This window comes from Oncorhynchus mykiss, chromosome 23 (genome assembly GCF_057628025.1).
Source record: "Oncorhynchus mykiss isolate SJ-2025 chromosome 23, ASM5762802v1, whole genome shotgun sequence".
In the NCBI taxonomy this organism is placed as follows: domain Eukaryota; kingdom Metazoa; phylum Chordata; class Actinopteri; order Salmoniformes; family Salmonidae; genus Oncorhynchus; species Oncorhynchus mykiss.
This window is the reverse complement of record NC_143044.1, coordinates 51,577,384-51,592,988: the sequence shown is the minus strand read 5'-3', so window position 1 is coordinate 51,592,988 and position 15,605 is coordinate 51,577,384. Positions and strand designations below refer to the sequence as shown.

The 15,605-nt window shown below is 41.7% G+C and overlaps 1 protein-coding gene across 8 annotated transcripts in view; it reads left to right on the top strand.

The window, feature by feature from the left end:
- LOC110515674 (uncharacterized) overlaps nt 1-15,605 on the top strand; it is a 252,866-nt gene that overhangs the window by 26,801 nt on the left and 210,460 nt on the right. For all 8 annotated transcript variants that reach the window (XM_090217615.1, XM_090217612.1, XM_090217614.1 and 5 more), the window contains exons 10-11: nt 12,386-12,430; nt 13,122-13,175. In XM_090217615.1, the coding sequence (XP_090073741.1) occupies nt 12,386-12,430; nt 13,122-13,175 (99 nt within the window). The remainder of the gene's footprint in view (nt 1-12,385; nt 12,431-13,121; nt 13,176-15,605) is intronic.

Here is a 15,605-nt window from a genome sequence, read left to right as displayed (position 1 = left end):
AAGAGAGAGAGGAGCCAGTGTGTTTGACAGAGAGAGGGAGAGAAGAAGAGCCAGTGTGTTTGACAGAAAGAGAGAGAGAAGAAGAGCCAGTATGTTTGACAGAGAGAGAGAGAGAGAAGTGCCAGTGTGTTTGACAGAAAGAAAGAGAGAAGAAGAGTCAGTGTGTTTGACAGAGAGAGAGAGAGAGCGAGACAGAAGTGCCAGTGTGTTTGACAGAAAGAGAGAGAGAGAGAGAGAGAGGAGCCAGTGTGTTTGACAGAAAGAGAGAGAGAAGAAGAGCCAGTGTGTTTGGCAGAGAGAGAGAGAGAAGAAGAGCCAGTGTGTTTGACAGAAAGAGAGAGAGAGAGAGGGGCCAGTGTGTTTGACAGAAAGAGAGAGAGAAGAAGAGCCAGTGTGTTTGACAGAGAGAGAGAGAGAAGTGCCAGTGTGTTTGACAGAAAGAGAGAGAGAAGAAGAGCCAGTGTTTGACAGAAAGAGAGAGAGAGAGAAGAGCCAGTGTGTTTGACAGAGAGAGAGAGACAGAGAGAGAGAGAAGAGCCAGTGTGTTTGACAGAAAGAGAGAGAGAGAGAAGTGCCAGTGTGTTTGACAGAAAGAGAGACAGAGAAGAGCCAGTGTGTTTGACAGAGAGAAGAGCCAGTGTGTTTGACAGAAAGAGAGAGAGAGAGAGAGAGAGGAGCCAGTGTGCTTGACAGAAAGAGAGAGAGAAGAAGAGCCAGTGTGTTTGGCAGAGAGAGAGAGAGAAGAAGAGCCAGTGTGTTTGACAGAAAGAGAGAGAGAGAGAGGGGCCAGTGTGTTTGACAGAAAGAGAGAGAGAAGAGCCAGTGTGTTTGACAGAGAGAGAGAGAGAGAAGTGCCAGTGTGTTTGACAGAAAGAGAGAGAGAAGAAGAGCCAGTGTTTGACAGAACGAGAGAGAGAGAGAAGAGCCAGTGTGTTTGACAGAGAGAGAGAGACAGAGAGAGAGAAGAGCCAGTGTGTTTGACAGAAAGAGAGAGAGAGAAGAGCCAGTGTGTTTGACAGAGAGAAGAGCCAGTGTGTTTGACAGAAAGAGAGAGAGAGAAGAGCCAGTGTGTTTGACAGAAAGAGAGAGAGAAGAGTCAGTGTGTTTGACAGAGAGAGAGAGAAGCGTCAGTGTGTTTGACAGAGAGAGAGAGAAGAGTCAGTGTGTTTGACAGAGAGAGAGAGACAGAGAGAGAGAAGAGCCAGTGTGTTTGACAGAAAGAGAGAGAGAGAGAAGTGCCAGTGTGTTTGACAGAAAGAGAGACAGAGAAGAGCCAGTGTGTTTGACAGAGAGAAGAGCCAGTGTGTTTGACAGAAAGAGAGACAGAGAAGAGCCAGTGTGTTTGACAGAGAGAAGAGCCAGTGTGTTTGACAGAGAGAGAGAGAGAGGAGCCAGTGTGTTTGACAGAAAGAGAGAGAGAAGAAGAGCCAGTGTGTTTGGCAGAGAGAGAGAAGAAGAGCCAGTGTGTTTGACAGAAAGAGAGAGAGAGAGAGAGGGGCCAGTGTGTTTGACAGAAAGAGAGAGAGAAGAAGAGCCAGTGTTTGACAGAAAGAGAGAGAGAGAGAAGAGCCAGTGTGTTTGACACAGAGAGAGAGACAGAGAGAGAGAAGAGCCAGTGTGTTTGACAGAAAGAGAGAGAGAGAGAAGTGCCAGTGTGTTTGACAGAAAGAGAGACAGAGAAGAGCCAGTGTGTTTGACAGAGAGAAGAGCCAGTGTGTTTGACAGAAAGAGAGAGAGAGAGAGAGAGAGGAGCCAGTGTGCTTGACAGAAAGAGAGAGAGAAGAAGAGCCAGTGTGTTTGGCAGAGAGAGAGAGAGAGAGAAGAAGAGTCAGTGTGTTTGACAGAAAGAGAGAGAGAAGAGTCAGTGTGTTTGACAGAAAGAGAGAGAGAAGAGTCAGTGTGTTTGACAGAGAGAGAGAGAAGAAGTCAGTGTGTTTGACAGAAAGAGAGAGAAGTCAGTGTGTTTGACAGAAAGAGAGAGAGAAGAGTCAGTGTGTTTGATAGAAAGAGAGAGAGAGAGAAGAGTCAGTGTGTTTGACAGAAAGAGAGAGAGAGAAGAGTCAGTGTGTTTGACAGAGAGAGAGAGAAGAGTCAGTGTGTTTGACAGAGAGAGCGAGAAGAAGAGCCAGTGTGTTTGACAGAAAGAGAGAGAGAGAAGAGTCAGTGTGTTTGACAGAGAGAGAGAGAGGGGCCAGTGTGTTTGACAGAAAGAGAGAGAGAAGAGCTAGTGTGTTTGACAGAAAGAGAGAGAGAGAAGAGTCAGTGTGTTTGACAGAGAGAGAGAGAGGGGCCAGTGTGTTTGACAGAAAGAGAGAGAGAAGAAGAGCTAGTGTGTTTGACAGAAAGAAAGAGAGAGAAGGGCCAGTGTGTTTGACATAAAGAGAGAGAGAGAAGAGCCGGTGTGTTTGACAGAAAGAGAGAGAGAGAAGGGCCAGTGTGTTTGACAGAGAGAGAAGAGTCCGTGTGTTTGACAGAAAGAGAGAGAGAAGAAGGGCCAGTGTGTTTGGGAATGAAGAATGATAGGAAGTAATTTCTCTGAACAGGTGGTGATTCGCCTTTTAGGACCAGATGGTCTTTGTGGTCATTGACCCAATTACCATAGAGTGGTGTAGTTTGGGTAAAGACATTTTGCAGAGCTAGTAGGAACTTGGTTGTGTCCTAAATGGAACCCTATTCCCAATATAGTGCACTACTTTGGAACAGAGCCCTATGGGATGATATCTTATAGGCCTGGTCAAAAAAAATGCACTATATAGAGACTAGGGTGCCATTTGGGATGCAGTCCTTCTGTTTTTCCCTTAAAAACACTCAGGAATTCAGAGAAAGTACAACAGCTACTACACAAGCTTTAAATCATTCTACCTGTAGGACCGACCGAGAGGAGGGGGAATTGGGTTATTTGTGAAACTCTCCATTATAATTAGTATGTTCCTGCTGTAGAAGTGGCGTTAGGTTTGTTATAGTGGTCTACTAGGACCAAAGAAAACACCTCAGTCCATACATCCTTATTCAACTAGTCTCGGCACTTTAGCTACCATTAAATCATTAAAAGTAGCACAAAATAAATCTCTTTAAAGTCATAATTCGTTGTTTTTTTTCAGGTTGAAAGTAACTTGTAGGGAAACCTCCAAGCGTATCATACTCAGGTGAATAGACTCCTGTGAGCACACCATTTACTTGTTCTATTAAACTGTGAATCCAATACAACGTCATGTCACTTCTGAAAGGGTCATTTAATTACTGTACCTCTGTTGAAGTTATATGTTTTGACAGACAGGCTGGGTTCAGCGACACTGTGACAACCAATCAACTGCCCCAAATAGGATTCCTGGCATTATTATCACTTTTCAGAAGAAGTGCATTGTGGGACTAAATTAAATTAGTGACAGCTCGTTGAGAAGGCAAGCAGGCAGAGTGGAATGGAGTACTGTAGTGTGGTGCTGAACACGTTCTGGGTATTGTAAAGGAATAATAAAAAGCATTGATTTCATCACGACGTCAATGTTTAGATTTTATTCCACCTAGGAGCTGTGAATGTGTTAATACTAGGGCTGTACATCGTGTAGCATAGTACTAGGGCTGTACATCGTGTAGCATAGTACTAGGACTGTACATCGTATAACATAGTACTAGTACTAGGACTGTACATCGTATAACATAGTACTAGGGCTGTACATCGTGTAACATAGTACTAGGGCTGTACATCGTATAACATAGTACTAGGGCTGTACATCGTGTAGCATAGTACCAGGGCTGTACATCGTGTAGCATAGTACCAGGGCTGTACATCGTGTAGCATAGTACTAGGGCTGTACATCGTGTAGTATAGTACTAGGGCTGTACGTCGTATAACATAGTACTAGGGCTGTACATCGTGTAGCATAGTACTAGGGCTGTACATCGTGTAGCATAGTACCAGGGCTGTACATCGTGTAGCATAGTACTAGGGCTGTACATCGTATAACATAGTACTAGGGCTGTACATCGTGTAGCATAGTACCAGGGCTGTACATCGTGTAGCATAGTACCAGGGCTGTACATCGTGTAGCATAGTACTAGGGCTGTACATCGTGTAGCATAGTACTAGGGCTGTACATCGTGTAGCATAGTACCAGGGCTGTACATCGTGTAGCATAGTACCAGGGCTGTACATCGTGTAGCATACTACTAGGGCTGTACATCGTGTAGCATAGTACTAGGGCTGTATGTCGTATAACATAGTACTAGGGCTGTACATCGTGTAGCATAGTACTAGGGCTGTATGTCGTATAACATAGTACTAGGGCTGTACATCGTGTAGCATAGTACTAGGGCTGTACATCGTGTAGCATAGTACTAGGGCTGTACGTCGTATAACATAGTACTAGGGCTGTACATCGTATAACATAGTACTAGGGCTGTACATCGTGTAACATAGTACTAGGGCTGTACATCGTGTAACATAGTACTAGGGCTGTACATCATATAACAGTACTAGGGCTGTACATCGTATAACATAGTACTAGGGCTGTACATCGTATAACATAGTACTAGGGCTGTACATCGTATAACAGTACTAGGGCTGTACATCGTATAACATAGTACTAGGGCTGTACATCATATAACATAGTACCAGGGCTGTACATCGTATAACATAGTACCAGGGCTGTACATCGTATAACATAGTACTAGGGCTGTACATCGTATAACATCGTATAACATAGTACTAGGGCTGTACATCGTATAACATAGTACTAGGGCTGTACATCGTATAACATAGTACTAGGGCTGTACATCCTATAACATAGTACTAGGGCTGTACGTCGTATAACATAGTACTAGGGCTGTACGTCGTATAACATAGTACTAGGACTGTACGTCGTATAACATAGTACTAGGACTGTACGTCGTATAACATAGTACTAGGGCTGTACATTGTATAACATAGTACTAGGGCTGTACATCCTATAACATAGTACTAGGACTGTACATCGTATAACAGTACTAGGGCTGTAAATCCTATAATATACTACTAGGGCTGTAAATCCTATAATATACTACTAGGGCTGTAAATCCTATAATATCATACAAGGCCATTAGGAAAAAGTGATTTCCTTTCAAGGAAGCTGCCTTCTTATAATACCAGGATGGATGTGTTTAATCTTCTGAAGAACCCTGGATAACCACAGCTGTTTCATCACTGTGAACGGGATTAGGATCCTCCATCCAACTTTCACCACAGTGCTGGATTTATACTGTCTCTTCTCTTGAAGTAACACAACCACAAGGTAATCCCCAATTCCCCCCAACGTTTTCCTTGTTAGGTCATAACAATTAACCCACAGTTCTCATTATGATTCTGTTTAAATGCTCTAGAGTCTAAGTAGTATTGGAGCTTCTGTATAAATCTCTGTAAAAGCTCAATTGCCAATAACTACATCAGGGGCGCATTAAAAGGTTATAATGATGATTTCTGTTCCCTCTTTCTATAAAATGTCATCATTCTACTATTGCTAGCACACATTCATCTATTGTATGTACATGTACAGTTGGAGTGCTTCTCTACTTCATTTGAGCTGTACAGTATTTCAGTTCCATATGGCCCCATTTATCCCCCTGTTTTAACGCTCAGTCAAGGTAATACTGTAAAACCTGAATGAGTCGGCTGTCGGTTAAAAGTCATTCTTAGAAGTGGACTTCCAATGGGAATTAAGCATCAGTGAATTTTATGCATTTATTGAAGTGAAGAGCTTCTGTAACTTAGTGCCACGGTCTAGTAAAAATCACATTATGGATGGATGGATGAAGGAAAATAAAATGATATCCTTGATGAAAGAGGGTATGAAATGTGTTTGATATCCAGTGGTATTCTAAGGTTTTCTTCCCGAGGAGTAATGACAACACATAAACTCAGGAGGGTGCCCACAAAATCCCTTAAAGCATTAAAAACACACTACATTAATAGGGCTTATGGTTTTACTACCAAAGATAGATGTCTCTATTTCTCCATTCATATTATGCTGCCTTTCGCAATAGAAAATAGAGTGCATTCGGGAAGCATTCAGACCCCTTCACTTTTTCCACATTTTCAAAATCCTAAATCATTAAAAAAAAAAAAAAAAATCCTCATCAATCTAAACACAATACCCCATAATGACAAAGCAAAAACAGGTTTTTAGAAATGTTTGCACATTTACTACAACTAAACAACAGAAATACCTTATTTACATAAGTATTCAGACCCTTTGCTATGAGACTGGAAATTGAGCTCAGATTCATCCTGTTTCCATTGATCATCCTCTAGATGTTTTACACATTGATTGGAGTCCACCTGTGGTAAATTCAATAGATTGGACATGATTTAGAAAGGCACAAAATTGAGCTCAGGTGCATCTTGTTTCCATTAATCATCCTTGAGATGTTTTTCAACTTGATTGGAGTCCACCTGTGGTAAATTCAATTGATCGGACATGATTTGGAAAGACACACACCTGTCTATATAAGGTCCCACAGTTGACAGTGCATGTCAGAGCAAAAACCAAGCCATGAGGTCGAAGGAATTGTCCGTAGAGCTCTGAGACAGGATCGTGTCGAGGCATAGGTCTGGGGAAGTACTGAGTAAAGGGTCTGAATACTTATGTAATTGATAGTTTTTTACATTTTTTATATTTGCAAACATTTCTAAAAAAAAAACTGCTTTTTTTTTGTCATTATGGGGTATTGTGTGTGTAGATTGATGAAAAAAACTATTGAATCCATTTTAGAATAAGGCTGTAACGTGACACAGCAGGGGAAGAAGTGAAGGGGTCTGAATACTTTCCGAACACACTGAATAGGTCAAAGCAACAGCCAGCGTTCTCTTTCAGATGCTAACGGACTTCAAAGATTCTTAAATGTTTAGCCACCACTGCCAACACATTGTCAGACAGTCAACATGGTCAGAGGTAGTGTTGTTTTTTAGCAGGATCACATTAGTGGAAACAGAGGGTGTTCTCAGGGCAGTCCTGGTTGTAGATAGATATGTTCCAGTCCGTTTTTTTTTTGTTTTTAATGCGTTTTAGCTAACCCTATCCCAAACCCTGTTCCTAACCTGAACCTCATTCTCCTAACCTGTTACGAAAAGTCCCTTCTGCTAGTGAAAACTGGCAGACCTGCCCCGAGAACAACGTGGGTTCTGAGTAACGCGATACTTGTGAAGGGCTCGTTAGCAACCTTCACCACAGAATCTAGCTTTGCTTTCAATGTCTAATTTTGTAGATGGTGAAAACCATTGTCACCACTGTCAATACATGATCACACACCAAACATTCAGCTAGTTAGAAATAAGCCCAATTATGAACGTTGGAGCACTAACATATATTAATTAGCCTGTTGAAGAGTGTCATAATTATCTCTAATGGATTTAACAGAGGAGAACGCTCATGTTGTCACTTAGAGGGGGACGTGTGTGTGTGTGTGTGTGTGTGTGTGTGTGTGTGTGTGACAGACAGTCAGAGGGGAAGAAAGAAGGAGAATGCCACAGGACAATGTTTCAGTTCACACAGGGAGTGGATGTAGAGTTACAGGCACCAGGGTAACCTTTAACCCTGTGATTCTACTGCAGATTGGGGTTTATGCTCTGCTGAGCGTTGGACTTAAGCCTCATATCAGCCCTGGGGAAGAGTCCACTTGTTTTAAAGAGAATGCAAACATCCCTATAGGCTCCTTATATTCCAAACTATACCTTGAAGCCAGTTCCACTGCTAACCTTAATCAGGGACTGATTGAGATCTGGGACACCAGGTGGGTGCTATTAATGATCAGGCAGAACATAATAGCTATAGGCTATTATCTATCCCCATCATCAGTTATACACACCTGCAGTTCATGCAGTACACAATACATGGTGTTACTAGGGTGACTCTGCTTTGTCTAAATGGATGTTGAACATTCCTATACCAGTAGACTATAGGGTTCTATCTCCTGATTCAGTGATTATTCTATATATTCCATAGGCTACTGTCTGTCTCCTACATCACTGATTATCCTATATATTCCATAGGCTACTGTCTATCTCCTACATCACTGATGATCCTATATATTCCATAGGCTACTGTCTGTCTCCTACATCACTGATGATCCTATATATTACATAGACTACTGTCTATCTCCTACATCACTGATGATCCTATATATTCCATAGGCTACTGTCTGTCTCCTACATCACTGATTATCCTATATATTCCATAGGCTACTGTCTATCTCCTACATCACTGATGATCCTATATATTCCATAGGCTACTGTCTGTCTCCTACATCACTGATGATCCTATATATTCCATAGGCTACTGTCTGTCTCCTACATCACTGATTATCCTATATATTCCATAGGCTACTGTCTATCTCCTACATCACTGATGATCCTATAGATTCCATATGCTACTGTCTATCTCCTACATCACTGATTATTCTGTAGATTCCATAGGCTACTGTCTATCTCCTACATCACTGATGATCCTATATATTCCATAGGCTACTGTCTGTCTCCTACATCACTGATGATCCTATATATTCCATAGACTACTGTCTATCTCCTACATCACTGATGATCCTATATATTCCATAGGCTACTGTCTATCTCCTACATCACTGATGATCCTATATATTCCATAGGCTACTGTCTGTCTCCTACATCACTGATGATCCTATAGATTCCATATGCTACTGTCTATCTCCTACATCACTGTTGATCCTATATATTCCATAGGCTACTGTATCTCCAACATCACTAGTAGGCCACATGGAAATGTCCTTAAAGTAACTGTCCAGTGTTTCCAGATTTCTATGAACTATTACCTATAATTAATTACAAAATGAGTGAACTACTTTTTTAAAAAGCATATTTCCTGTGTTGCAATGGTGTGGGCGTACCACAACAACAACATGGTGTGGGCGTACCCCAACAACAACATGGTGTGGGCGTACCACAACAACAACATGGTGTGGATCTATACACCATTCAATAAAATAAAATAAAAAGACAAGTAAACAGCTGATTGGCCAGCTCAGACAGTTTGACGTCTCTGCCAAAAACATGACGTGATCTTCTCTGAGGAAATGGCAAGCATTTTTTAAATGGTCTGTTTGAGATCATAGTTGGAGGGATTTTTGAACTATTTCTTCTTCACTTTTCTGCTTTGTCCACTAATACGAGTCAACAACATAATGATCTTTTAGAGGTAGACTCAGATATACAACATACATACAGGAAGTCAACAACATAATGATCTTTTAGAGGTAGACTCAGCAATACAACATACATACAGGAAGTCAACAACATAATGATCTTTTAGAGGTAGACTCAGCAATACAACATACATACAGGAAGTCAACAACATAATGATCTTTTAGAGGTAGACTCAGATATACAACATACATACAGGAAGTCAACAACATAATGATCTTTTAGAGGCAGACTCAGATATACAACATACATACAGGAAGTCAACAACATAATGATCTTTTAGAGGTAGACTCAGATATACAACATACATACAGAAAGTCAACAACATAATGATCTTTTAGAGGTAGACTCAGCAATACAACATACATACAGGAAGTCAACAACATAATGATCTTTTAGAGGTAGACTCAGCAATACAACATACATACAGGAAGTCAACAACATAATGATCTTTTAGAGGTAGACTCAGCAATACAACATACATACAGAAAGTCAACAACATAGTGATCTTTTAGAGGTAGACTCAGCAATACAACATACATACAGAAAGTCAACAACATAATGATCTTTTAGAGGCAGACTCAGATATACAACATACATACAGGAAGTCAACAACATAATGATATTTTAGAGGTAGACTCAGCAATACAACATACATACAGAAAGTAAACAGCATAGTGGGTCAGTTTCTGCAACCACCAAGAAAGCGCATGGCTCAACTTCTTCTCTGTTTTGGCGCCCTGGTTACCAGGCTGCGAAGAGTGAACCCATGAACATGTGCAGATACTGTGTGTGACCGTGTGAGAGTGAAGTCTTGGATATCACTCATCTCAATATCTGCCGTGCTGCTCCTGGCAGTGTCAGTCTACCTTTTAAAATGAGATTTTCACTGAACAGTTACTTTAAAGCTACAGTCCTCAATAGAAACAATAACAAACGCTCGACCCCGTTTCTATTTTGGTAAGCAACTGAGGGATGGGCCTGGATAATAAAACATTTAAAACATGTATTTAACCATTATATTACTTTACAAGTAAGTTAAGAACACATTCCTACTTACAATGGCTGCCTACCTGGGAACAGTGGGTTAAGAACACATTCTTACTTACAATGGCTGCCTACCTGGGAACAGTGGGTTAAGAACACATTCCTACTTACAATGGCTGCCTACCTGGGGAACAGTGGGTTAAGAACACATTCCTACTTACAATGGCTGCCTACCTGGGAACAGTGGGTTAAGAACACATTCCTACTTACAATGGCTGCCTACCTGGGAACAGTGGGTTAAGAACACATTCTTACTTACAATGGCTGCCTACCTGGGAACAGTGGGTTAAGAACACATTCTTACTTACAATGGCTGCCTACCTGGGAACAGTGGGTTAAGAACACATTCTTACTTACAATGGCTGCCTACCTGGGAACAGTGGGTTAAGAACACATTCTTACTTACAATGGCTGCCTACCTGGGAACAGTGGGTTAAGAACACATTCTTACTTACAATGGCTGCCTACCTGGGAACAGTGGGTTAACTGCCTTGTTCAGGGGCAGAACAACAGATTTTTACGTTGTCAGCTCAGGTATTCGATCCAGCAACCTTTTGGTTACTAGCCCCTCTAAGCACCACCCCAGAAAAGTAACCTTTCAAATTTGTAGACAGAACTATGGATGCAAGGACTGATCATCCATGATATCAAAATGATAGTTTTAAATATGTTTTGACACTATAGAGTGTTTATTTACATTTACTTTGTTTACACATTTAACATGCTTATATTTTGGGGTATGACAGCTGAACTAAGCTCATGAGGTTAAATTCTTCAAAAATCTATGGGTGTATACAGTATGATTAATTTATGAGTTCTGTTCTTCTAGAATCTATGGATATATACAACATCATGAATTTATAAGTTCAAAAATGAATGTAGCAATTAAAGATTTTAGCTTGGACACATTCTAGAAATGTCAAAAACATACATTATTTGGATATTTTCTCCAAAAGTTATTATAACCATTATGGCCCAGGGCATGTCCTTATACTAATGTAGGCTGCAGTCAGTGGCCGTCAGTGTCTTATTCACACATTAGCCAGAGGATTTAGGAGGTCCAGCAGTTCACTGGGCTAAGCTAGTGTCCCATCCTGCTTCCCTTACAGCTGTCCCGAGCCTGTTGCATTTAACACAGCGCTCCAACAGCTGCAGAGAGAGGTGGATTGTATTACCCGATAATTGGCAAGCTACAAGTCCCAGATCCACAGTAACCCTGTTTCACTGTGTTGGGGCCTTGTTCTGCTAGCTGCTTCAACATGGTCTCATTAGAAGATTAAAAAAGTGGCATTTAACCATTGTAGTTCTATGTCAACCAAATAAACTTTTAATTATTTTACATCATTTTAACACATTCTCATTTACAGCAAAGACCTGGGGAATAGTTACAAGGGAGAGGAGGGAGGATGAATGAGCCAATTGGAAGCTGGGGATGATTAGGTGGCCAGATTGGGAATTTAGCCAGGACACCAGAGTTAACACCCCTACTGTTACGTTCCATGGGATGTTTAGTGACCACAGAGAGTCAGGACACCCGTTTAACGTCCCATCAGGAAGACAGAAACCTACACAGGGCAATGTCCCTAATCACTGCCCTGGGACATTTTATTTGATTTTTTAGACCAGAGTGCCTCCTACTGGCCCTCCGACACCACTTCCAGCAGCATCTGGTCTCCCATCCAGGGACTGACCCTGCTTCAGCAGTGGGATACAGGGTGGAATGCTGTATCATTATGACAATTAGTCCAATTAAGGAACTATTGCAACAAACTAAGCTTAATCAAGGCCTATTCATGTTGTCCCAATCATACCACCATTCCTTGGCTGCAACATTCAGGAAAATATTATAGCCATGTCTGTGACGTGTTCAGGGAACTTTGAGAAACAGTTCAATTTTAACCATACTTACTTGCCATAGACGTGGGAGAGACAAGCTGCTACTAAAAGAACAGCCACTGACTGTACAGCCAATTAGAGACCAGCCACTGACTGTACAGCCAATTAGAGACCAGCCACTGACTGTACAGCCAATTAGAGACCAGCCACTGACTGTACATCCAATAAGACAAGCAGTCACTAACTAAATGACCAATAAGGGATCAGCAGCTACTGACTGTATCATGTTGCCCTTTACAGGGAGAGACCAGGAAAGATGGGTTCCCTGGAAACTCAAGCCAGAAGGTACAGTATGTTACCATGGAAATATTTTATATTTATACAATACTGTATATGAGATATTTCACAACTTACATATGTGTTTGAACATGATAAACTCTTTAAACATAACAGAGAGTCAGAGAGTGCCCTGTCAGCTGGGTCTGTACATGGTCTAGCACCTTCAGTTCACCAGGACCACTCTAAAGCATCATCACCCTCTAAACCCTCCTCTAGAGCCCTTAGAAGTTGAAGTTGAAGAATACACACACGCACGCACACGCACGCACGTACACACACACACACACACACACACACACACACAGGGACATATTTGTCTATGAAACTCGATCCAATCTAATGACATAACACTTAAAAAGCGCGGCCCACCCAAACATTTTCCTATACTTGATAAGGTTTGAGAATTGGCTAAAGCTGGTCTGCGTTACTCAACACTGCACATGACATGCAAAGTCTATATCAAGTGTCATAACATTCATATTGAGATTGATGGTGGTGTGACTTGGCCTATTCTGCCTGTGTGGTTCGTGTGGTTTCCACCCGAACAGTATTAGCTACCGCAGAGTACTGTTTTGCTGTTTTAGAGATGTCTTAAAGCCTTCCCTTTTACTGTGTGTGTGTGTGTGTGCGCGCTTTCGTGTGTGTGCGTGTGCATGCCTAATCCTAATTGTGCGTGCGTGTTCTATTTCTACCTCAGGGTGACCAGGGTGTTTCTGGCTCACCAGGTCTGGATGGTATTCCTGGACAGAAGGTGAGTCAGACGGTTGGCTTGTTTGGACTGTCCATGATCTGTAAGATATAAGGTTTCTGTTTTAAACCACTAAACTCTTATTCTCCCACTACATATAATCTGTGAGAGAGTTTTCTATGTCCTGGAGTGCTGTTGGACTAAGGTTCAACTAAAGTAGCATAATACTATCCCCTTCTTCAGCTATTATGATAATAACAATATCCCCTTCATCAGCTTTCATGATAATACTATCCCCTTCATCAGCTATCATGATAATACTATCCCCTTCATCAGCTATCATGATAATACTATCTCCTTCATCAGCTATCATGATAATACTATCCCCTTCATCAGCTATCATGATAATACTATCCCCTTCATCAGCTATCATGATAATACTATCTCCTTCATCAGCTATCATGATAATACTATCCCCTTCATCAGCTATCATGATAATACTATCCCCTTCATCAGCTATCATGATAATACTATCTCCTTCATCAGCTATCATGATAATACTATCTCCTTCATCAGCTATCATGATAATACTATCCCCTTCATCAGCTTTCATGATAATACTATCCCCTTCATCAGCTATCATGATAATACCATCCCCTTCATCAGGTATCATGATAATACTATCCCCTTCATCAGCTTTCATGATAATACTATCCCCTTCATCAGGTATCATGATAATACTATCCCCTTCATCAGGTATCATGATAATACTATCCCCTTCATCAGCTATCATGTTAATACTATCTCCTTCATCAGGTATCATGATAATACTATCCCCTTCATCAGCTATCATGATAATACTATCCCCTTCATCAGCTATCATGTTAATATTATCCCCTTCATCAGCTATCATGATAATACTATCTCCTTCATCAGGTATCATGATAATACTATCCCCTTCATCAGCTATCATGATAATACTATCCCCTTCATCAGCTATCATGATAATACTATCCCCTTCATCAGCTATCATGATAATACTATCTCCTTCATCAGCTATCATGATAATACTATCTCCTTCATCAGCTATCATGTTAATATTATCCCCTTCATCAGCTATCATGATAATACTATCTCCTTCATCAGCTATCATGATAATACTATCTCCTTCATCAGCTATCATGATAATACTATCTCCTTCATCAGCTATCATGATAATACTATCTCCTTCATCAGCTATCATGATAATACTATCCCCTTCATCAGGTATCATGATAATACTATCCCCTTCATCAGGTATCATGATAATATTATCCCCTTCATCAGGTATCATGATAATATTATCTCCTTCATCAGGTATCATGATAATACCATCTCCTTCATCAGCTATCATGTTAATATTATCTCCTTCATCAGCTATCATGATAATATTATCTCCTTCATCAGCTATCATGTTAATATTATCTTCTTCATCAGCTATTATGACAATACTATCCCCTTCATCAGCTATCATGATAATACTATCCCCTTCATCAGCTACCATAATAACACTATCGCCTTCATCAGCTATTATTATAATAACAATGTCCCCTTCATCAGCTATTATGAGTTGGTGGTGGTGTTACCGGTGAAGGTTGGTGGTTCTGATTGTGGTTATTGTGGGGGTGATGGTTATGGTGGGGGTGATGGTGGTGGTGTTAGTGGTTATGGTGCGGGTGATGGTGGTGGTGATGGTGGGGATGGTGGTGGTTATGGTGGTGGTGTTAGTGGTGATGGTGGTGATTACGGCGGTTACGGTGGTGGTTATGGTGGTGGTGGTGGTTATGGCGGTGGTGATGATTACGGTGGTTATGGTGGTGGTGGTGATGATTACGGTGCTGGTTATGGTGGTGGTTATGGTGGGGGTGGTGGTGATTACGGTGGGGGTGGTGGTGGTGGGGGTGATGATTACGGTGCTGGTTATGGTGGTGGTGATGATTACGGTGGTTATGGTGGTGGTGATGATTACGGTGCTGGTTATGGTGGTGGTGATGATTACGGTGGTTATGGTGGTGGTGGTGATTACGGTGCTGGTTATGGTGGTGGTGATGATTACGGTGGTTATGGTGGTGGTGGTGGTGATTACGGTGCTGGTTATGGTGGTGGTTATGGTGGGGGTGGTGGTGATTACGGTGGGGGTGGTGGTGGTGGGGGTGATGATTACGGTTGTTATGGTGGTGGTGATGATTACGGTGCTGGTTATGGTGGTGGTGATGATTACGGTGGTTATGGTGGTGGTGATGATTACGGTGGTTATGGTGGTGGTGGTGATTACGGTGCTGGTTATGGCGGTGGTGATGATTACGGTGGTTATGGTGGTGGTGGTGATTACGGTGCTGGTTATGGTGGTGGTTATGGTGGGGGTGGTGGTGATTACGGTGGGGGTGGTGGTGGTGGGGGTGATGGTGGTGGTTACGGTGGTGATTACGGTGGTGGTTATGGTGGGGGTGGTGG